The sequence below is a fragment of the Pleurodeles waltl genome, chromosome 10 (assembly GCF_031143425.1).
Source record: "Pleurodeles waltl isolate 20211129_DDA chromosome 10, aPleWal1.hap1.20221129, whole genome shotgun sequence".
Taxonomy (NCBI): domain Eukaryota; kingdom Metazoa; phylum Chordata; class Amphibia; order Caudata; family Salamandridae; genus Pleurodeles; species Pleurodeles waltl.
In genome coordinates this window covers 250,369,511-250,393,118 of record NC_090449.1, presented here as the reverse complement: position 1 = coordinate 250,393,118, position 23,608 = coordinate 250,369,511, and the positions used below count along the sequence as shown (strand labels likewise).

At 45.1% G+C, this 23,608-nt stretch overlaps 1 protein-coding gene across 1 annotated transcript in view; it reads right to left on the bottom strand.

Annotated features, from left to right (window-relative positions):
* DNAAF8 (dynein axonemal assembly factor 8) overlaps positions 1-23,608 on the bottom strand; it is an 882,921-nt gene that overhangs the window by 683,083 nt on the left and 176,230 nt on the right. Inside the window, exons 6-7 of the mRNA XM_069210337.1 lie at positions 10,736-10,892; positions 2,496-2,648 (exon numbers count right to left, since the gene is read on the bottom strand). Coding sequence (XP_069066438.1) covers positions 2,496-2,648; positions 10,736-10,892 — 310 coding nt within the window. The remainder of the gene's footprint in view (positions 1-2,495; positions 2,649-10,735; positions 10,893-23,608) is intronic.

Here is a 23,608-nt window from a genome sequence, read left to right as displayed (position 1 = left end):
GCCAAGTAAAGGAAGAGGTGATTCATTAGGGGGTTGATAAGTGCTAGAGCATCGACTGGAGAGGTTACATCAGGTGTTGCAAATCCAAGAACTTTCTCAGGAACAATAGGAGTCATAGAAAGTGTCCAGCACTCTCCTCTAGACTATTCCATTTGATCTAACCAAAAGCAAATCGGGTGGGGTTTGAGTCTGATGCTGTACATAGTTTTTCTTGATTTAATTTATGTTTGAAACCTAAAATGACAATTTAGAAGCATATTCCCTTTCTAGACAACAGTGGTTTTGGGTTAAATTGACTAATGCACCCTTATTTCAGACACCACTTTCAGTGTCTCCTGAGAAACATCCTATCAATCGGTTAATTGTTCTTGCGGTCCCAGAAAACTCTGTTCTTAGCCCTCTATTATTCGCACTTTATATTTTTTTCACTTCCCTCATTTAATCATTTTGGTGTAAGGCGCCTTTCTATGTAAATGACTCAGAATTATTCTTTTTTTTTTTTTTTTTAAATAATTTTCCACTTCTCTTCTTCGCAAAATCTTAGCTCCGGGTCAGGTATGGAGACAGCACCGTTATTGTCACTGTCAGAATGCTGGCAAAAACTCTCTGTTTTAAACCAGTGAAGCAGGGCTTGAAGAGACCTGCAGTCCATGCACTGCATTCGAGTTAAAAGTGTGACATCTTCTGAGGATTGTAGTTCTCAGGATGCAGCCTCTAGCTGTACATCTTTACGTATACTAACCAGTGCACGACGAGACCTGCAGTCCATCAGTCCATGCACGGTATACGCGTAAACAATCCTGACATCTTCTGAGGATTGTAGTTTTCAGGATGCAGCCTCTAGCTGTACATCTTTACGTATACTAACCAGTGCACGACGAGACCTGCAGTCCATCAGTCCATGCACGGTATACGCGTAAACAATCCTGACATCTTCTGAGGATTGTAGTTTTCAGGATGCAGCCTCTAGCTGTGCATGTTTACGTATACTAACAAGTGCACGACGAGACCTGCAGTCCATCAGTCCATGCACTGTAGAGGCGTAAACAATCCTGACATCTTCTGAGGATTGTAGTTTTCAGGATGCAGCATATAGCTGTACATATTTACGTATACTAACCAGTGCACGACGAGACCTGCAGTCCATCAGTCCATGCACGGTATACGCGTAAACAATCCTGACATCTTCTGAGGATTGTAGTTCTCAGGATGCAGCTTCTAGCTGTACATGTTTACGTATACTAACCAGTGCACGACGAGACCTGCAGTCCATCAGTCCATGCACGGTATACGCGTAAACAATCCTGACATCTTCTGAGGATTGTGGTTTTCAGGATGCAGCCTCTAGCTGTACATGTTTTACTGTATACTAACCAGTGCACGAAGAGATCTGCAGTCCATGCATTGCATTCGAGTTAACACATTGACATCTGGGACTGCAGTAAGATCTTAAAGAGTAAAGTTCGCACACCCATCCCTGTATTTAGGTAAACACCCCAGTTTGAGTAGACGTCCATCAAGCTGAGCTGATGGAAAGGGATTGGAAGATGGTCACTTCTTTAACAATAACACCAAGCACAAGCTCCTTCGGGAGATTTCAGTCTTTCAGCTTGTCCTGGCATTACTGTAATAACAGAGATTAGTCGGTTAAATGCGCAGAAGTCAGAAGACTTACAACAAGCCTTTGAGTATGCATCTATGAAGTAGGTTGGTAACAATCCTGCATGAGCATGCCCGCATGGGTTACACACCAATGTTAGAGAGACAAGAGTTTGTAAATGTGGCTTACATAGTCTCAAGCGTCAGGGCAGGAATGTGTAATCACCCAGGGGCAGGGTACAATTTCCAGTAGTCAGGGCTGTGAGAGACAGGTGGACGGCAGGCAATGGCATCGAAGCAGAAAAGCATAAATATGCATGCGTTGGTGTTAGAACAGCACGTGGAACAGTGAATTGGAACAGTGAGCGGTGGGTGATAATTTAGGACAGTGAGCAGTGAATGTTGGGATCACTTCAATCACATTTAATATTTTCAATTGTTAAAAAATGGTTAAAAAGTCGATTTATAGGGTTCTTTTTTAATCCTTCGTATTACCATGGTACAAGAAACCTGGTTGCAAAGCATGAAAATAAAATCAAATTTGTTATGTCAGATTTAAAATATTGCAAATTAAGAAATTTCAACCATACTTCTCCGTAAGCATAAAGAATAGTTGCAGCCACAGTTTACCACTCTACAATCTCTTCCAAAAGCCCCTGTGAGGAGCACAATGAAACAGCCAGTGGTTACAGCATAACGAATATTCAGAGTGCACTTGCAACAACCTCCTCGTACATTAGTGTCATAAACGTTACTACCAATGCATGGTACAGCTAGTTGTGACTTCACAGAATACCCGAGTGGCTTTGAAGTTCCACTTCCTTAACTCCCTCTGCTTCCCCAATTATACCTTACGAACAACGTATTCGGGAGGAAACTCTTGAATACGGATTTACCTCTCTTCGATTTCAGGGGCTTCGGGTGGCAAAAGCTCAGATTGCTGCGGTTGTGAGTTCCTCAGATCGATATAAACCGTTGGTGGCAGTGGAGGGCACATCAAAATCGCATTTTCAGCTTTGATCTTGTCAGAAGGTGAGAGGTAGACATTGCTGCAAAAAGAATAATTTGTAGGAAAAAAGTAATGCACAAATTCTATCAAAGACGGGGTTAAATTACAACGGCAGAACAAGTTAAGAAAATCATTTCAAATATCCATTTATTTATCTAGTACAAGCATAGATAAAATATACCCATGAGCGCATCTGTGAATGAGTGCAGGCTGAAAACATTCACTGTAAATTCATACCTGTGCACATGAAGAGCCACTAGCCCACATGTGTTCAGGCAGCTAGCTCTTACCACATATCTCTACCATAGGAAAGCCCCTTGGTGTGACTGTTTTGGAATGCTGATACCACAAACGGTGAGTCTTGTTAATGGAAAAAACTCCTAGTCCAGGAATGAGCAAGCAGGTAACATACGTCTAGAAAAAGCTCCAAGTAGATACCTATGGGCATGAGTTGCTCTTTGCCCATGCCAGCACCAGTCAGTAGGGTTTCAATAGGCTCATGGTCAGTTACAAGTTCAAAGACCACACCTACTTGGATAACTAGCTCTTGCTATCTGTGGACAACCAGTTCTAGCTCAATGCCAATTGCAGTGAAGGTGGAAGACTTATGTCCAGTCTTTGTGCAGATGATAAACTATAAAGCCATAGGTCTGCAATGGAGCAATGCCTGTGTAGGTGAGAAGCATATGACATCAGGAAAGTAGACATCTTGAGTAATCCATACAAGGCTGAGCGCATGCTGTTTGTGTCAGATATTAGTGGCTTATTGGAATTTAAATACATTTTCATTGGGCTTATATATGAACATGTAATAGAACCCACTGTTATTTGAGAATCTCATACAGTTATACATTCATATTACCTAATGTTGAAAATCACACATGAATATCACGTGTGCGTGCATTTATGTCATGTAAAAAGGTGCACACTGTAAAGTCACCAAATATATTTTGCAGATCACGTTTGGTATAAACAATTGACCCATTAAATCCCTGTATTTTCGTGCCCCTGAAAGCACAGTCACCCACGGCGACTCATTTTTCTGAAAAGTAGAAACATTAGAAATGCAGAAGGGGTTAGTTGCATTGGCCCTGCAAAGATTTCATTAAAAAAAAAAAAAACATTTTAGCAGGGGCAGCAAAATGCAAAAAAACACATTTTCCTTATCTTTATTATATCTAAAGATCAACAAAACACCAACTGACACCATTCTGTTTCCATGCTTTCCCAACAGAACTCAGTGCAAGAAATAGTCGAAAATCAGAGCTGCCACCATGTCAAGTGTAATTCAGGTAATACATCTGATACAAAATGAAAAGATAAGAGATCAAAAGTATAGTAGTAAACATATACGAACATACTAATCTAAAGTGTGTAAGTGTCGGCCAAGTCGTTAGGAATGTGATAACGATGCCATGAGAAGGATTCGTTTTACAAGTAACATGTTTGTTCACTATAGGAACTCCCTCACCACCCGTTACCTTCTGAAATAGTTTAGCAAGCCAGTCGCTCCTACACAAGCTGTGGTATCCCGACAGGGAGGAACAAAAAGTGTGAGTGAAAGAAGATTTCTGACAGGCAGGGACAAAGCAAGCCTGTCAACCAGATCATTATCTTAAGATCAAATCTGTGCATCCAGGGGCAGCATGTCTGCATTACTAAAGGGCAGGGAGGAGAAGTCGAAATGAAAGAAACCCCCTGAAAAGAGAGCTAAGCGGGAATGAGAATAAACATTAGTAGAACTTATTTCTAAACAAGGACGTGCATCCTGTGAATGAGCTCTGTCCCTTTGAAGGAAGAATGGGACGGAAGGTGCTTGATTAACATGACGATCCAACATGTCCTTTAGAATAAAATACTGATGAGAATGCATTACAACCGTATCCCAAAGACAGATTGTAAGGGGATCATCTATAGAAAGCGACTGTAACTTAGAGATGCAGCAGGCTCAAGTAATGCGTGCCAAAAAGGCCATCCAGGAAGAGGGGCATTCGAGCTCAGCTAAGTGTGTGAGTACAAAGGAAAGCACATACTCCAGGAGAGCACAATGATAAACTCTTGAACAGAAACTGGTCTTCTGAGAAGTGGAAAAATATCACATAAGTTAATTCTTGTTCAGTGGGATGGCAAATAAATACTTTTGATCTGTTTTTTAACTATATGCAGTAGCTAGTGCAAGATCAATTTTATAGATGAACATTGGAATAATATTCTATTTAAATGGGAAAGATAGCGAAATGTGATTTTTGTGAGATGGTACACAGTCAAACCACATTTTGCGATTACTAGATGCAAACTATTTTCCATTTTAAAAGTGTAAGAGAGCTTGATTCATGGTCCCAGGGTCTCTCATGAGATTCATACAGTGTAATGGGATGGCTGGTATGGAATACCTGAGGATCTCAGTAGTCAAGTGACCGAATTAAGAAATAGTATATTGTTATGGAAGGTTTGCCTCCTGGACATAAATGAAATCCTGTCCATTGGACAGTCTCCAATAAGGCTCTATCAAAAAGAGAATTTGTTCAACATAGCTCCAATTTTGAGGTCATTCTGTACTATGAATACCTTAATGGACAGCATGCAGCTCTGAATCTGTTTTTTTCCCCTAATAACAGGAAGGTAAGTTTTAGAAACAAAGTAAAACAGCTCTAAGTTCAAAGTTGTACTGACTGGACAGCTAAGGTAATATATGTTTCAGGACTACAAATGTCCTCCCCAACCTTGTATGGTCCCATTTGACACCACACCACCGTGAGGTCTAAATGAGACTACATCACAGCCACTTCCTTCATCACACTGCGTGTAAGCATTCACCAGTGAAGTAACAGAATGGCATCTGCATGTAAGAGGAGCGAGAACAACCAGTTTCTCAAGAGCAGTTTCTTTTGCTTACTGGGCACTCCAATAAGACTCATGAAATTAGAATTATAAAAGACACCTCATCTTCCTCAAGAATGTCTTTTCTTGCTGAGAGTTGAGTACCATTTATGTAACTGACAGATGGTTCCAAATGCTGCAGGATCTAGCAGGCCTCTGGAAAAAGATCCCCACAGCTTGAAAGTAGTTTGCTTCACTCAGACAACTGTCACAATCAGAATAGATACAAAGATGTTCAATGGATTATCCATCCCAGTGCTAATCTTTTGAATTAAAAAATACTTTAATGACACAGCATAACATAATACTACACAGTGCAACCAGTGCTTAATTTGAAAATAAAAATGTGCTGGTGCCCGAAGTTCTCTTTTGGAACAAGTCGCTGCTGCATTTAAGTGTGCAAGCACAGAATCCCGAGGTAGCTTAATCCTAAAGCCACCTCAGGCTTCTCTAATCCATTTACGGCCATTCCCTGGCCCTTAACTCTTGCAGCTTTCTGATTTCTCCCTTTGTGATGCTTTTTCGTTTTTCTCTTCTTCCATCTTTCCTATTAGTATCTTCTGCTCGCTGTAAATGACTGATGTAGAAAACTAAGTGCAGGCCCTCAAAAATAAGTGCCAGTGCCCGCACCAGAAACCACCAGTTCAAATTAAGCACTGATAAGGGAATGACACAGGATTGAAATCCTGTTTGCAATCTTGAGGTGCTGCACATTTTGGTACCCTCTCCCCACTCGAGTCTCCCAGATATAGGATACTTCATCAGTGGCCTAGCTAAGAACATGAAAGATTTGGTGATTTCAGCATGGCAGCGCCTTGCGGCAGATCTCCTATTCAGCATATGGAGTACCCCAGGCTGGTTGCAGATGAGACAGTGGCATGACAGAAGATGCCTATGCTCTGATCTCAACTTTGTTATTTACCTTACAATTGCGGTGTCCAGGCCGATCAGGGCACTTACCTAAGTGCTGACAGAGCACTGAGACTCAAACATCAGCAGTATCAGTCTCTCATTCATGGAGGGCTGACGATCTCACTTGATACTTGATTTTTGCAGAAGGCTTGGTGCTGTTCACGACCAAAACAGTTAGTGGGACCGGGGGGCCCATTCCAAACACAGATCACTCCTTACTTTGCTCTCTTGTAGTCTTCTCTGTCTCTCTGGCTACTCTCTGGCGACACAATGGGCTTTTCTTTCTGGTCAGTCCCTCCACCTGCTGGGTCAGGCACCCTCCTTACCTCTCTGAGCACACAGGCAAGCGTCTAGGCTCCAGACAGATCCTCAGTTCCTGCATGAGAAAGTTCAGACTTCAGGTGCTGTTCCCGCACATCCGGGGAGATTGGTTGTTAAACAGACACCAGCCCTGGTCGCACAGCAGTCCTACTTTGTGGCGATCTCCTTTCCTTGGTGATGAAGAATTTTGAACTGGATTAAAATGGATTGATTTGAATCCCACTTTTATAAACATTCTGCAGACAAGGGATGTTGATCCACTGTCTGAAGTTTCAGACCTGTTTGGTGGGGGAGGGGCGGTCTTTCAAATGCCATTTTCTGGATGTTTTCTTAGACACAGCCTTTCTGCTAGGTGATGTCTCTCACAGCAGGCAGCAGTGATGCTGGCTCCAAGGGGGAATACCCAAAACATAGAGAAAATGAAGTGTGAGATGTCTGATTCTAGCAGTCTTCAGCCTACCTGAAGCAGGAATCAGGCACAGATGGTGCCTAGCAACTTCCACATCTGAACAACAGAAACTGCAATAGCAACCAACTACCCTACCATCGACCAAATGACAGTGCTCAGAAATAAATTATTATTATTTATTTTAAAACAAGGTCCTTGTTTAGTTTCTAAAGGGAGGCTCTCTCCATTCTCCTTCACTTCAGTTTCTGGGTCTCCACCCTTCAGCTACAACAATGGAATCAGTACACATCCAATGTCTGGTGAGATGTACCCCTTTCAGCCTTATGCCAGGCTAAAATGGATGTTAATGGGCCTAGGATCCCATCACACACTGTGTCTACTACCATACATTGCCATACACTACACACATCAACCCACTGAACACAAATACTCAAAATGTCAGTGCTAGTATCAGGGGTTCACATAACAACTGAACCTTACATGAGATGGCCTTTTACACTACCACCTCCTTGAGAAAAAGGTCTGGTCACATTACTCATTCACAAAACCCAGTACCCAGTCACCATCTATTTATATGACTTACCTTGGGCAACAAAAGCAAAAGAAAAGATGATGGATGAAATGCTGAACAATGCAAACATTCACCCCCAGTCACAGATTTGTGTTTAATCCATTGTTTTTTTGCTCACCACACAACCCCAGTTTGGACCCAGCCACATGCAAATCAGTCTTGACCCTGCTCCCCAAGGGAATGGTATGCCCAGACGTGGGTCTTGTCTTCACTGTGCCACTGGATTCAAGCTACCCTGGCTGATGAGGGGTGATATCCTGATGCTAGTTTCTGGTCCAGGGAAGACCTGGCCTGGCAGTTTGGGCTGGACTGTTCCCATGGGGAGCAGGGTCAAGACCTATTTGCATATGGCTGGGTCCAAACTGAGGTGGCATGAGAAGCAAAACAAAATGATGGATTAAGCCCAGATCTGGGACTGGGGGTGAGTGTGAGTGTCTGATTTGTTCAGCATTCTTCCATCATCTGTTCTTTCACCCTGGGCACTGGCAGTAGTCCTGTGAATGCTATGAGGCAAGCAGAGAGAAATCAACTCACCTGTTCATTATGGCAAGTTTGTTTTTATCAGGATGAGCTGTTTTTAGGGCCTACTGGCTCTGTCCGCCAAGTTGCTTTTATCTTGTCACATTTGCTGTGTGTTAAAAGACAGAATTCGAATGTCATCTTATGGGCCTGACTTAGAACTTGGCGGACAGGTTACTTTGTCACAATAGTGGCAGATATCCCATCCGCCGAAATCTCCAATAGAATATAACGGGATTTAGATTGCGGCGGATGGGATATCCGACACCGTTGTGACGGAGTAACCTGGCCGCCGAGTTCTAAATCAGGCCCTATGTCTTCTCACAAACTGCTGCTTATTTTATCCTGGAGTTTGATGTTTACTTTTTTTCCTCTGACTGAAAAGTTAGAAGATTTTGTAAAGTAAACTGACAAACATGATGGGAACACAACATTAAATAGCTTGTAAATTAAGTGTACAAATACTTAAAACTATATTTCAGTAGTCAGGAAAACACTTTTTAGAATTCTGAAGTGAGATGGAGACAAAGATTTTAAAAGGATCAAATCAACTAAGAACTCTTGGTGATGCACAAATGATAAATATTTGCTGAAACACGATTTCCACGCATTATATTGGTAAGCTATATGGTTGTATCAGTAAAACTGCATGCAAGTGGGAACGTTTGTGGCCATTTCAAAGGAAAATGTCTGTCTGTAAATGACATTGCATTCCACATCACGCTTTAGTTATATATTTATTAGAAAATAAGAGTTTTTAAATATGAGCTGAGGAACATTCCTGCCCTGATAACAATTCTATTAATGAACTAAGAGTCAAGTCAGGGGTCATATGTGGGCTAGATTTTTATTGTCCATTAAGTAAAAGTTTAGTCTATTAAATCAAACAAGATTTTTGTACAGCAGACCTCCTGAACTCACCCATTTGAAGGTGGTCTCATACGTGATAATCAAGAAAAAGGCGATGTGGTGAAACAAAATATTTGCACAGGATCACACAATTTGAGGGGAGTTGATGGGTCAAGTGCATTACAGTTAGGTCGAGCAGATTATTCAAGAGACTAGACCTGCATGTCTAGTGATATTTTTCAAAGCCTATAAGGGCATGCCTGATATGCCTTTTCTTGGTCACAGAATACGTTCTGTGCCTCACATTACCGGGGCAGGACTAGGTCTCTGTGCACATATGCATATGTGTGATACCAAGGCCAAATTCAAAAGTCAGGATACCCATTTCAAAAGCTGGTCTATGTATGTGGTCCCCGCCACTCATTTGTGGCTTCCACATTCACAACTCTTATCCCTAAAGGTGCAATGTCCTATTTTTATTCAAAACCGTTATCAGTTCACATTTTAAGAAGGGTGAAGCACGTAGTTTTTTGTGTGAGATTTTTTAAAAATGGGGTTCTGGCATAGAATAAACTTGCTAATGATTATTTGAAATACCCATGGATGAAGATAAACCACGGTGGTAAGAATGGGCTATAACAGAGTAAAGGTGAATAAGATGCAAACAAAAAAGTGAAAAGTGCTACAAAAACATTTACATTCAAGAGAAAGTGCCTCAAATTCTAAACATGATAAGCAATAAACATTATATTGATGAGGATCTGAAAGATTTCTAAATTGTCAGACTGTGGTCCAGAAGAGCCATTACATTTAAAAGGTGTCTGTTTTGTAACTGTAGAGTTCTATCTGTTTTAAGAGTACATTTAAAAGTAAAAATATTTTTGATATGTGTACCAGCTCCTGAAGGTGAAGAGTGAAGACATTTCTGAAGGTTATGAATTAAAGTAAAACCTATTAAAGGAGAAATACGATCATGGGCTGCTTTATCCCAATCAAGCAGTAAAATGAAATCAACAATCAATTAGCTTGTAGGTTCTCACTTGGGTGCTCTGTTTAAGTGAAAATCAGCAAAACCATATATTTCTGAAATGCCAATGTGCTGTGCAATCCAGGATGCAGTGACGTGTTTGTCACACAACGTCCCCCTAGCTATCATGCACATGGTAGCGGAGCAATGCTCATAATTCAAGAATTAAGACCTAATTCAACAAGAATTTACACAGCCAGCAAGGAACGACACAAACATCTGCCTGCATACCATGAGGTCTATTGGTAAAAATAATAGCATTATTTATTTCTCAACTAAATACTTCTCCGGGGACCTTGAAAAAAAACAGAATTGGGTGCTTAAAGGGCACTCTAAAATGAAGAAAAAGAGCCACAGAGCAAGAAGAAAGGTAACGCGTGAAATCGTAGTTTCCTTCTACATTCATAGTGGAGTAGGAACACACTGTGACAGTGTGGTTGCAAGCTGGTCCTGCCACAACCTTTGCAATGCCATCATCAACAACAACAATGTCTATCCTCTGAGCAATGTAAGCAGAAAGTAAGTTGAGTGCTGTAAGAACGTTATCTTTTACCAGAAAGAACGTACACTTCAAGAGGGTGTAGGTTTCATTTTGAGAAATGCAACTACAATACAAGATACCAGCAAAAATGTACTAACCTATTTTTGTCCTGGTCTTTCCCAGGACTGGTCTTGTTGGCAACCATCTGGGTACTGGCAGAATCAGTGTGGGTGTAGGATGCCGCCAGGGATTGCCTTGCGCACAACAGTTCCAGCTGCTCCATAACTCTGGCTTCGGATCTCAATGGAGTGCTCCCTGCAAACAAATTCATTAAAAAAAGAGGGCTATTTAATTTGATCATTTAATGGATTCTGTAATGTTGCCATCCTTGTTCTACCACTTTCTACAAAAACAGATTTAGGAAAATTGCTATATCTATTGATATACACCTTCGTCATATGTTTACCTACTGTATTTTTGGGTAAATAACTCATTACATTTAGTACCAAATGATAAAGCCAGCAAACCCATTGATTTTACAAAAGTAAATACAAATATTTAATTTGAAAATTCTAAGTGTATAGCTGTTTAAAATAAACGTAAAAAAAATATATTTTAGAAAAATGAAAAATGTATGTGTAACATAAGTACTTCTAATTAATAAAAACCCTGCTATTACCAACTTCTGGCTACAGCAACTGAGAAAATAAAAGTGTTCTATATCTAAGAAATCTGGGCCTCCAACCTCTGAACTTTTTCTATGCCTGCTTCCAAGCAAATAAAAACTTTTGAAAGAAGCTGAATGTCTGATGAAACAGGAGAAATTAAGCGTTTGATTTGTTTGATGGGTTTGAACCTAAAAGAAAGGCTCCTATTTTATTTAGCGATTTGAGAAATAAAGGGCAGCAAAGTTTTAATTTGCCTCCACCTGCTACCACATCTGGAGATTCTAATGAGTACTCAGAAGTGATTACAAGACTTAGGGCCTGATTTACATGTTGGCGTTAACGGTTCCGCCATCAACTTTAAAAAAAAATTATTTACGGGAAACCCATCCACTACCGTGACGGTCCGCCAGCTGGATTTAGATGTTGGCAGTCCCACAGTCGAAAACCTGCATTGGAACCGCTGCCTCTGCCAGGAAATACCGCCCGGGACGACGGCAGGAGAGGGAAAAGGGGATGCCAGCAGGAACCCAGACACCCAGTCTGACCTCCATGTCTGAGTTGGCAGATTGGGGGGGAAAGGGTGAAAACTCAGCTTCCCCCCCCCCCAGTTCCTCTAGCGTCTCTGCCTGGACACACTGGACAACACCTGGCATCACTGCTGCCACCAACCCATGGAGAAAACACTAACACCCCCCACCCTCCCCCCTGTCACTGGACTTGAAGGTAGGAACACTGCATTGCCTGGGAAGGTTGGATGGGCCTGCACGGGACGTCTGGACCACTGCAGGCATATACATGTCACAGTAATTTTTAACATCACTGTGGCATGCATGTGTCATGGACACAAGTGGGTCAGATAGGGATGGGGACATACTGGTACACAACACCTATCGCACACATACACCAATCCCATTATGGTGCCAGTATTCATTGGCAAATGAATGCTGGCACCACAATGGTAGTACATTCACATCTGTCAACTGTGTCCATGTGTGCACATTGCCAGGGAACCTGTACCTGTCATGTGGTGCTGTGAGTTGTATGTGTGAGTCAGTACATGTATGTGTGTATGCAGTGAGATTGGCTGTTTGAGGTGGAGGAAGCTGGTGATGTGGTTGTGTCTGTATGTGTGTCACTTATATGCGAGACCAATGTCGTTGTCTATGTTGTGTTGCTGTGCGACACATGCAGGTGAGTGTGATTGTTAAGTGGCAGATGCTGTCGTGATGTGTGTAGTTGTGCGTGTGTGTGAGTGTTTGTGTAGCTGAGTGTGTAATTGTGTTGGTTGTTGTGTTTGTGTCATGTGTGGGTGCAGTGTCAGCGGTGTGTATATGTTGTGGCATGGATGTAAGTCAATGTGTGTTTTCGGCATATACAGATTGTATTGTGTTGGAATGCCAATGGGGTGTTGTGTGAATGTGGTGTGTTGTGTAGTGTGTAGGGCGGGGGGTACAACTATGGCTAAGGGACAGTGTGTGTGTTGCACTTAACTCTCTTCCATACTCCCTGCCATTGTACGAAGTCCTTTTGGTCCCGCTGCCGTCTCCATATGTCAGCAATATGTTGCAAGTCAATCCGCTAATAGAGCTGTAAAGTCTAAATATGGCGCGTGGAAGATCGTCGACTTTACGTCTTCTCAGGTCCGTGACCAACGCAGCTTGGCGGTGCAACTGTCAAGATCTAAATCAGGCCCTTATAGTCAAATTCTCAGAAAACCATAGCGTTCTATTAGAGAGATTTCATTTTTTTTCAAGAAGAAACAACCAACTGATACAATTGTTGAAGAATACATATTAGCATTAGGGGCATTAGCTGCTATATGCAATTTTGGTGCGTCCATTGACCTATACATTCGAGATCAGTTTGCGTATTGCTGCTTTTCAAAAAAGATACAAGAAAGGCTACTCCATTACAGAGTCCCTTCATTGTCAAAGGTTGTTTGTCTGCCCCGTAATTGTTACAGCTGAATTGAAAAAACGATTAGAGAAGTTAATTGGAGATGGCATTATCAAACCCACTGACTCCTCTGAATGGATAAGTCCCATTGTAATGGTGCTCAAAGATGATGGTGAGAGTCTCTTGGGTGAGTATGTGCATTTCAAGTTGATGTGCTTAACTTTGCAAAATCTTTACCTGAACATAATCATGCTCAGGATATTTCTCCAAAATATTAATTGTTTAAAGCGATTGAAGATGCACATCCACCCAGTGACAAAGATACAATTTGTTTCTTTCTCTGGTATGCAAAAACTATTCAAGGTTTGTGCAAGCTTATACTTTTATTGTGCAGCATTTTAGGAATTTACTCAAGAAAGGAGTGAAGCATATCTGGTTTGGGGGGCGTGGCTTAGCTGGAAAAGATGGCGGATGCATAATCGCAGCACTTTGCTCTGACCTACTAAACTCCTGAAAATCAATCATCCTAGGGGCCCAGAAGACAAATATTGCTGCCCGATTCCAATTCCTTGGGTGCGAAGCTGCATGGATTGAGGTCCCAAATTGTAATCTGAAACCCCGAAGAGAGAATAAACAGGGGAAGGGCGCCTGGGCAACGTGTGAGGCCTTCTCATGGCTGGAGGGGCCGCGTGGAAAAGGAAAGACGACTACAGGCCTCCGGGCCCTGTGCTAGGTGAGTGGCTGAGAATGGAGGGGCGGCAGAGGCGAAGGGGCCCTCCTTGAGTGCCAGGCAGTGAACCTGGGTTGTCGTAGGACGGACCCCACGAGTGAATCGCGTGCGACGTGGCAGAACAGAGGACAGGCAACATCAGGCCAAGGAGAGATGACAGACTGAGCACAGTGTAGCTGCAACCTCACCCCGGGGATGGAGGGCGCTGCAGCCTTAAACTCGGGCTGCCGTATCAGCAGCAGAGGACCAGAAGATCGGGCAGGACGCAGGTGCAGTAAGAACAGGAGCAGGCGTGGTCAGCCCGGTTCTTGCCCAGAAAACACCCTGAGTACGTACTGCCGCAGGACTCCAGTATTGTGGTGTGCTCTGGGTGCATGTGATGCCCGGTGAAGGATCTGTGAGCACTGCGCTGGGGCCCATAGATTGGGTTGACATCCTGCTCGGGACACAAACTGCTGTCGTCCTGCAGGCCGGGGGACCACGTACCCTTGCTCTAATTGATGCCTGATTACATATTGCCTTGCAACGACGATCCCCTCAATGAGCATTGGTAGCTTCTTACACCATCACAATAGCCGCGGGTGACCTCTCTAATACGCCCTAACTAGTGCCTCACTTGCCAATGGAGAAGACCGGGTCCTGAGCATCAACTGAGTGTTGCTGGTGTCAAATAGGCACACCTATCAAACTGAGCTGAGGGGCACAATTGACAACATTTCTGGTAGTGCTGGGGGCCCGCAGCCTCACTCATGGGGAAACAGAGACTCAAACATGCGGTGTCCTAGACTGGGACACTGGTTTTGCACAACCCAACCCGGGAGATGGAGAAGGACGCATAGGCAACGGCCCCCACACTCTAGGCGCAGTTTGATAGACTACTGGGGGCGACTTCGGGTACCAAACCAGCACTACAGCAGGACATCAGGGTGGTGTCTGTGGGACTTGGACTGCTGCGAGCGGAACATCATAAACTGGTGAGCAGAGTAACAGAAGTGGAAACAGGACTTGGAGAAGTACGACCAGCCCAACTGGACCTCAGGAGACAAGTGGGTGAGCTGGCAGACAGAGTGCAAATATTGAAGCGTAGGGCTGAGGTTGCTGAGGGACGCAACGGCAGGAACAATGTCCAGGTGGTGGGACTTCCAGAAGGCTCAGAACAGGAAGATTTGATGTCATTCTTGGAAAAATATGTTCTCCACAGTCATAGCCCCGGAATGTCTGACACCCTTTTTTGCTATAGAGCAGGCTCACAGAGTCCCTGCTAAGCCTCTGCCACTGGGCAGACCACCACGTCCGATCGTTGCCAGACTTTTGCGCTTTCGAGATCATGACTCCCTTCTGCAGAGAGCCAGAGAAAATGGACCATACGCCGTAGGAAACGGGAAAGTGATGCTATTCCCCGATTGTACACTTGCAATCCAAACTAAACGAGCTTCCTTTCTGTCAGCTAAGAAGGCACTTCAAGATGCAGAGGTTAAATATTCCCTGATGTTCCCAGATAGATTGAAGATAATGATGGACGGTAAGACCCATTTCTCTGAAGATCCAACGGCATCATGGGAAGGGCGCGATTCATATAGAGCAGGAATAGGCCCTCCTGAAAACAGACCATAGTCCGATGGTGATTGTTTGAGTCTGAGAAAAAGACCCCAGAGATCACGCAGCGGGGGATCCCAAGGAAGCTGAGCAGAATAGAATTCGACAGGGACAGAGCAGCAGCCTTGCAGGCGGCAGCAGTCATGATGGGCAAAACAGGCTCTGACTCAGAGCAGGACAGTATGTCAGACAAGTCTATGGCAGACGCTGAGTCAGAGAGCTCCACCCTAACTCGAGAGGTCCTGCCTGGTATGACACCACAATCAGCAGAAGATTTGCTTTGACTCAAACCACGGCCAATAGCGATGGATACTTGAGACACATATAGTAGTCACCCTTTTGGTCGGGGGGCCTACACACCATACTACTGGGGCTGTAATGTGCGACACAGCCAAAGACAAAGGACACGCATCACACAGGGCTGGGAGGGTGTGGGACGCCGAGATTGGACGTTGGCGGCCTCTGACTCTGCAAACAGCGGATGACTCCTCCACCCCGAGATGAACCCCTGAGCTGGCCGAAGCAGCATGCACAGCCTTTATTCAGTCTTCACTTCCCTTAACTCACAGCAGAAGTTGGGTGAAGTAGACCTGATGTGTTTGGTTCCCAAAGTTTGTAAGTTTTGAATGCCGGACGTTGCCGGGCAGTCCTGGGGAAGGGGAGTTTTGTGTTGGGGTTGGTGTAGTTTCGTCATCTCTGGGACAAGATATTTTTCCCCTGGGTTGGTTAGACACAGGCTACAACACATGAGGCGGAAGGGGACTACAGAATACACAGCTGTTATATGGCAGATACAGGCAATCTATTGAAATGTATATCCTGGTATGTACGGGGAATGGGTTCTGTATATAAACGCTATGCTTTTCACCGATACTTGAAGCGTAGAGGGGTGCAAATAGACATGATACAGAAAACGCAGTTGGTAGGTGAGGAGATAGAACGCTTGCGCCAATTTGCAACCTCGTATTTGTCCTACGCCCAAGGGACACTGGTGTGGATAAGTGGATAAGGGCCGGTATCCCGTTTGAACCACTACACTCCCTGATTGACAAAGGAGGCCGATATGTTCTGGTGATGGGCAGACTTATGGGCAGGGAAATCACACTAGGCAGTATATATGCGCCTATTTAGGACCAGCTGTCCTTCTTACAGTCCCTGTCCACACCTTTGGGGCAGATAGCGAGCACTGCATTAGTGCTGGGGGGAGATTATAATTGTGTGACGGGTATAACACTAGACTGCTCCACTCCACCCTTTCCTGGCACCCCAGCTCACAAACTGGCTGCTGGCTTTGTGGACTGGCAAAGCTGATGGGTAATAGTAGATGTCTGGAGGGTTCAACATGGTGAAAATCGTAATTACTTATTTTACTCCCCCACTTATGCCCTACACACACAATTAGATGCATTCCTCTGCTCAGACCATCGGAATAGCTGTGTAACCCTCATAGAGTATCTCAGGAGGACACTGGGACCACAGCCCTATACTTCTGGGGCTCCAATTATCAGGGGATAGACCAGCGATCCCCACATGGCGCCTGCAACCAGAGACGCTGGAAGACCCAACCTATAGACAAGTATTGCACACAGCAGTCACTGACTCCTTCACCACAAATCAGGGCACAGCGCCCTCCAGCTTGCTGGAATGCAAAGCTTTCAAGGTGGTCATCCATGGGCACTGCCTGGGACAATCTGTGGGCATTAGTAAGGAAATCACTACGGAGCTACATACCCTAGTCACAGCATTACACACCCTGGAGATCTCCACGACCATAGATGCTACCACACACCAACAGTTGTTAGACACAAAGAAACAACATGGGGTTGTTTTGGAAAAGTTGAGATGCCATGAACACAACACATAAATGGCTAAAGTACATGCAGAGGAGGGAAAATCAGGGAGATTACTAGCATGGCTTACTAGACCTGAGTCCCTGGGGTTACCCAATCACACACTTAACGACAGAGACGGGGCACGGGTCTATCTACCAAGGGGCATCAACAAAGAGTTCGGAAAATATTATGAATCTTTATACAGTATGCCTGACACCGCTGGGCGGCACAATGAATGCTTTCCTAGACGGCCTTTCTCTCCCGACCTTACCCCCTGACGCCAATAAGGAGATAGGACGGCCGATAACACTTTCAGAAATTAAACATGCTATGAAAGAAATGGCAAGGGGGAAGACTCCAGGCCCAGATGGACTCCCTGTAGAGTTTTATGCGACATACATTACCCTACTAGCACCAAGACTAGAACAAGTATATGCTGAGGCTTTACAGTGTGGCTGCCATCCGGCCACTACTCGGTGTGCCACGGTTATACCCCTCCCCAAGACTCCGACACAGGGAGCTCCTGTCACAGTCTATCGTCCGCTATCCATGCTTAACATGAACTTTAAAATATTGAGGAAAATTCTAGCGTCCAGGCTGGTTCCCCACATGCCAGCTCTCGTACATGAAGATCAAAATGGGTTCACCCCACAACCAAGCACGTCGGTTAACCTTCAGAGGCTCTATCATGTGCTCTACCACCCTGACGTCTTAGACCAACCGGCAGCAAACATTATATCAGTGGACCTGGAGAAGGCCTTCGACTCAGTACGTTCAGACTACCTGCAGGAGGTCACGCGTAGGATGGAACTAGGTGAGGACTGGATTAAATGGGTTACTTTATTGTACGAGAAACTAATTGCAAGGGTAAAAACAGGAACTACCATTACTGAGGAGTATAACATCTACCGCGGCACAAGACAGGCCTGCCCACTATCTCCCCTCTTATCTGCCTGGCCATAGAACCCCTGGCTGTGTTTTTTCGCCAGTACGGGAGAGGTGAGGGTATTATGGTAGAGGGTTTAGAACATAACATCTCTCTACATGCCGACAACATTTTATTATATTTATTCAATCGTACGACAGGAGCGTTGGGAGCACTCCACCCCCTCAATGAATTTGGCAGACTATTAGGCATATGGGTCAACAAATCCAAGACCTATCTGTTTCCATGTGGGCAGCATACCGCTTGACTGCGGGATCTACCGGAGGGGATCCAGTGGGTACCTGTGACTTTCAAATATTTAAGGAATACAAATTTACCACCAACTTGCAGATGTGAAGGAGGGGAACCTGGACAGGGCGCTGTACTCCTTACGCACTAATGTGGCCTTTTGGAGAACTTTGCGCCTGCCACTTATGGCCAGGATAGCGCTCTCCAAGATGGTGATATTGCCCAGGTTACTTTATTATTTTACTAACACACCAGTGATATTACCAGGGTCATGGTTCAAGCAACTCGACACGTTGCTTAGAGAGCTCATGTGGAACGGGGATAGGCACAGAGTCGCACTTCACATCCTCCATAGACCAATGGCACAGGGTGGTCTGGGGTGTACCAGACTTCAAGTTATACTATTTGGTGGCCCAACTACAATGGGGGGGCAACGTGGCTGGAGGGATGCCAATGACTGGGTACTTCATGGTTTAGGGGTGACACCCCACTGCCACACTCTCCTTGCCAAACTAATGTGCCCTAGAACACCAATAAGCCAACAACGAGTACTATTACAGGTGGCATTGTATGGGTTGCGCAGAGGCATGAGAAGGTCCCAAAAAGCCCGCTGTACGCACAGAAGATGCCTTTGGTGTGTTTGCCACATGGGACACAAGTTAGCTGCTTCACTGAAGCTCAATTACGGACTTGGACTGCTGCTGTGGTAAAGACGACAGGCGATTGCTTTGAAATGGGGATTCTAGTTGCAATGGCAGACCTAACTGATAAATTCCGCCAACCCACAGGCCAATTCCTGTTATATGAGGCATTAATATGAACATTTTGAGACTTATGGGGAAAAGGGAGGGAAGAACCCCTGCAACACCCAGTACTGAGTGCTTTACTAACGTTGGGGTCTGCTAAACTGTGAGAAGGTAGCCTCTTTCTAGCCTTGTTACCCCCACTTTTGGCCTGTTTGTGAGTGTATGTCAGGGTGTTTGTCACTGTTTTCACTGTCTCACTGGGATCCTGATAGCCAGGCCTCAGTGCTCATAGTGAAAACACCATGTTTTCAGTATGGTTGTTATGTGTCACTGGGATCCTGCTAGTCAGGACCCCAGTGCTCATAGGTTTGTGGCCTATATGTATGTGTCACTGGGACCCTGTCACACAGGGCCCCAGTGCTCATAGGTGTGCATGTATATGTTCCCTGTGTGGTGCCTAACTGTCTCACTGAGGCTCTGCTAACCAGAACCTCAGTGGTTATGCTCTCTCATTACTTTTAAATTGTCACTAACAGGCTAGTGACCATTTTTACCAATTTACATTGGCTTACTGGAACACCCTTATAATTCCCTAGTATATGGTACTGAGGTACCCAGGGTATTGGGGTTCCAGGAGACCCCTATGGGCTGCAGCATTTCTTTTGCCACCCATAGGGAGCTCTGACAATTCTTACACAGGCCTGCCACTGCAGCCTGAGTGAAATAACGTCCACGTTATTTCACAGCCATTTTACACTGCACTTAAGTAACTTATAAGTCACCTATATGTCTAACCTTTACCTGGTAAAGGTTAGGTGCAAAGTTACTTAGTGTGAGGGCACCCTGGCACTAGCCAAGGTGCCCCCACATTGTTCAGAGCCAATTCCCTGAACTTTGTGAGTGCGGGGACACCATTACACGCGTGCACTACATATAGGTCACTACCTATATGTAGCTTCACCATGGTAACTCCGAATATGGCCATGTAACATGTCTATGATCATGGAATTGCCCCCTCTATACCATCCTGGCATAGTTGGCACAATCCCATGATCCCAGTGGTCTGTAGCACAGACCCTGGTACTGCCAAACTGCCCTTCCTGGGGTTTCACTGCAGCTGCTGCTGCTGCCAACCCCTCAGACAGGCAGCTGCCCTCCTGGGGTCCAGCCAGGCCTGGCCCAGGATGGCAGAACAAAGAACTTCCTCTGAGAGAGGGTGTGACACCCTCTCCCTTTGGAAAATGGTGTGAAGGCAGGGGAGGAGTAGCCTCCCCCAGCCTCTGGAAATGCTTTGTTGGGCACAGATGTGCCCAATTCTGCATAAGCCAGTCTACACCGGTTCAGGGACCCCTTAGCCCCTGCTCTGGCGCGAAACTGGACAAAGGAAAGGGGAGTGACCACTCCCCTGACCTGCACCTCCCCTGGGAGGTGTCCAGAGCTCCTCCAGTGTGCTCCAGACCTCTGCCATCTTGGAAACAGAGGTGCTGCTGGCACACTGGACTGCTCTGAGTGGCCAGTGCCACCAGGTGACGTCAGAGACTCCTGCTGATAGGCTCCTTCAGGTGTTAGTAGCCTTTCCTCTCTCCTAGGTAGCCAAACCCTCTTTTCTGGCTATTTAGGGTCTCTGTCTCTGGGGAAACTTTAGATAACGAATGCATGAGCTCAGCCGAGTTCCTCTGCATCTCCCTCTTCACCTTCTGATAAGGAATCGACCGCTGACCGCGCTGGAAGCCTGCAAACCTGCAACATAGTAGCAAAGACGACTACTGCAACTCTGTAACGCTGATCCTGCCGCCTTCTCGACTGTTTTCCTGCTTGTGCATGCTGTGGGGGTAGTCTGCCTCCTCTCTGCACCAGAAGCTCCGAAGAAATCTCCCGTGGGTCGACGGAATCTTCCCCCTGCAACCGCAGGCACCAAAAAGCTGCATCTCCGGTCCCTTGGGTCTCCTCTCAGCACGACGAGCGAGGTCCCTCGAATCCAGCGACACCGTCCAAGTGACCCCCACAGTCCAGTGACTCTTCAGCCCAAGTTTGGTGGAGGTAAGTCCTTGCCTCACCTCGCTGGGCTGCATTGCTGGGAACCGCGACTTTGCAAGCTTCTCCGGCCCCTGTGCACTTCCGGCGGAAATCCTTCGTGCACAGCCAAGCCTGGGTCCACGGCACTCTAACCTGCATTGCACGACTTTCTAAGTTGGTCTCCGGCGACGTGGGACTCCTTTGTGCAACTTCGGCGAGCACCGTTTCACGCATCCTCGTAGTGCCTGTTTCTGGCACTTCTCCGGGTGCTACCTGCTTCAGTGAGGGCTCCTTGTCTTGCTCGACGTCCCCTCTCTCTGCAGGTCCAATTTGCGACCTCCTGGTCCCTCCTGGGCCCCAGCAGCGTCCAAAAACGCCAAACGCACGATTTGCGTGTAGCAAGGCTTGTTGGCGTCCATCCGGCGGGAAAACACTTCTGCACGACTCTCCAAGGCGTGGGGGATCCATCCTCCAAAGGGGAAGTCTCTAGCCCTTGTCGTTCCTGCAGTATTCACAGTTCTTCAGCCTAGTAAGAGCTTCTTTGCACCAACCGCTGGCATTTCTTGGGCATCTGCCCATCTCCGAGCTGCTTGTGACTTTTGGACTTGGTCCCCTTGTTCCACAGGTACCCTCAGTCAGGAATCCATCGTTGTTGCATTGCTGATTTGTGTTTTCCTTGCATTTTCCCTCTAACACGACTATTTTGTCCTTAGGGGAACTTTAGTGCACTTTGCACTCACTTTTCAGGGTCTTGGGGAGGGTTATTTTTCTAACTCTCACTATTTTCTAATAGTCCCAGCGACCCTCTACAAGGTCACATAGGTTTGGGGTCCATTCGTGGTTCGCATTCCACTTCTGGAGTATATGGTTTGTGTTGCCCCTATCCCTATGTTTCCCCATTGCATCCTATTGTAACTATACATTGTTTGCATTGTTTTCTAAGACTATACTGCATATTTTTGCTATTGTGTATATATATCTTGTGTAAATTTCCTATCCTCTCACTGAGGGTACACTCTAAGATACTTTGGCATATTGTCATAAAAATAAAGTACCTTTATTTTTAGTATAACTGTGTATTGTGTTTTCTTATGATATTGTGCATATGACACTAAGTGGTACTGTAGTAGCTTCACACGTCTCCTAGTTCAGCCTAAGCTGCTCTGCTAAGCTACCATTATCTATCAGCCTAAGCTGCTAGACACCCTATACACTAATAAGGGATAACTGGGCCTGGTGCAAGGTGCAAGTACCCCTTGGTACTCACTACAAGCCAGTCCAGCCTCCTACATTGGTTGTGCAGTGGTGGGATAAGTGCTTTGAGACTACTTACCACTCTTGTCATTGTACTTTTCATAAGAGAAAAATATACAAAACAAGGTCAGTGTATATACACATAGCCAAAAAGTTTTGCATTTCCTCTTTTCACTCTTTTCTAAGTGCTGAAAAGTACTTCTAAACTTTCAAAAAGTTCTTAAAAGTTTAAAAAGTTTTTTTCTGTCTTTCCAAAAAGTTCTGAAAACTTTTTTCTCTTTGTCTATCACTTTAACTCTCTCTAAAAAATGTCTGGCACAGGCCAAAAAGTTGAACTGTCCAAACTTGCATATGATCACCTTAGCTGGAAAGGAGCAAGGAGTCTCTGCATAGAGAGAGGTTTGAGTGTAGGGAAGAATCCTTCCTTAGAACTGTTAATTAATATGCTTAGAGTACAGGATAAGGCCATAAGTGCCCAATCTGTAGAAAAAGTAGCTAATGGTTCTCAATCTGATCCAGGGACTCCCCCAGGAAAAGGTTCAGGAAAGAAACTTCTCAGCCTGCCCATTACTAGACAGTCTAGCATAGTTGGTACAGAGGTTGAATCACACCATACTGATGGTGTGCTCTCACATTATGCTGGTAGCCAAGCTGTTAGGGTGCCCTCTGTAAGGGACAGGTCTCCTTCTGTTCATTCCCATCATACCTCTGTATCTAGAAATGTCCCTCCCACCCACCCTGATGACAGATTGTTAGAAAGGGAGCTCAATAGATTGAGAGTGGAACAAACCAGACTGAAGCTCAAGAAGCAACAGCTGGATTTGGATAGACAGTCTTTAGAAATAGAGAGGGAAAGACAGAAGTTGGGTTTAGATACCCATGGTGGCAGCAGCAGTATTCCCCATAGTCATCCTGCAAAAGAGCATGATTCCAGGAATCTGCACAAGATAGTTCCCCCTTATAAGGAGGGGGATGACATTAACAAGTGGTTTGCTGCACTTGAGAGGGCCTGTGTTGTACAGGATGTCCCTCAAAGGCAGTGGGCTGCTATCCTATGGCTATCATTTAGTGGAAAAGGTAGGGATAGGCTCCTTACTGTGAAAGAAAATGATGCCAATA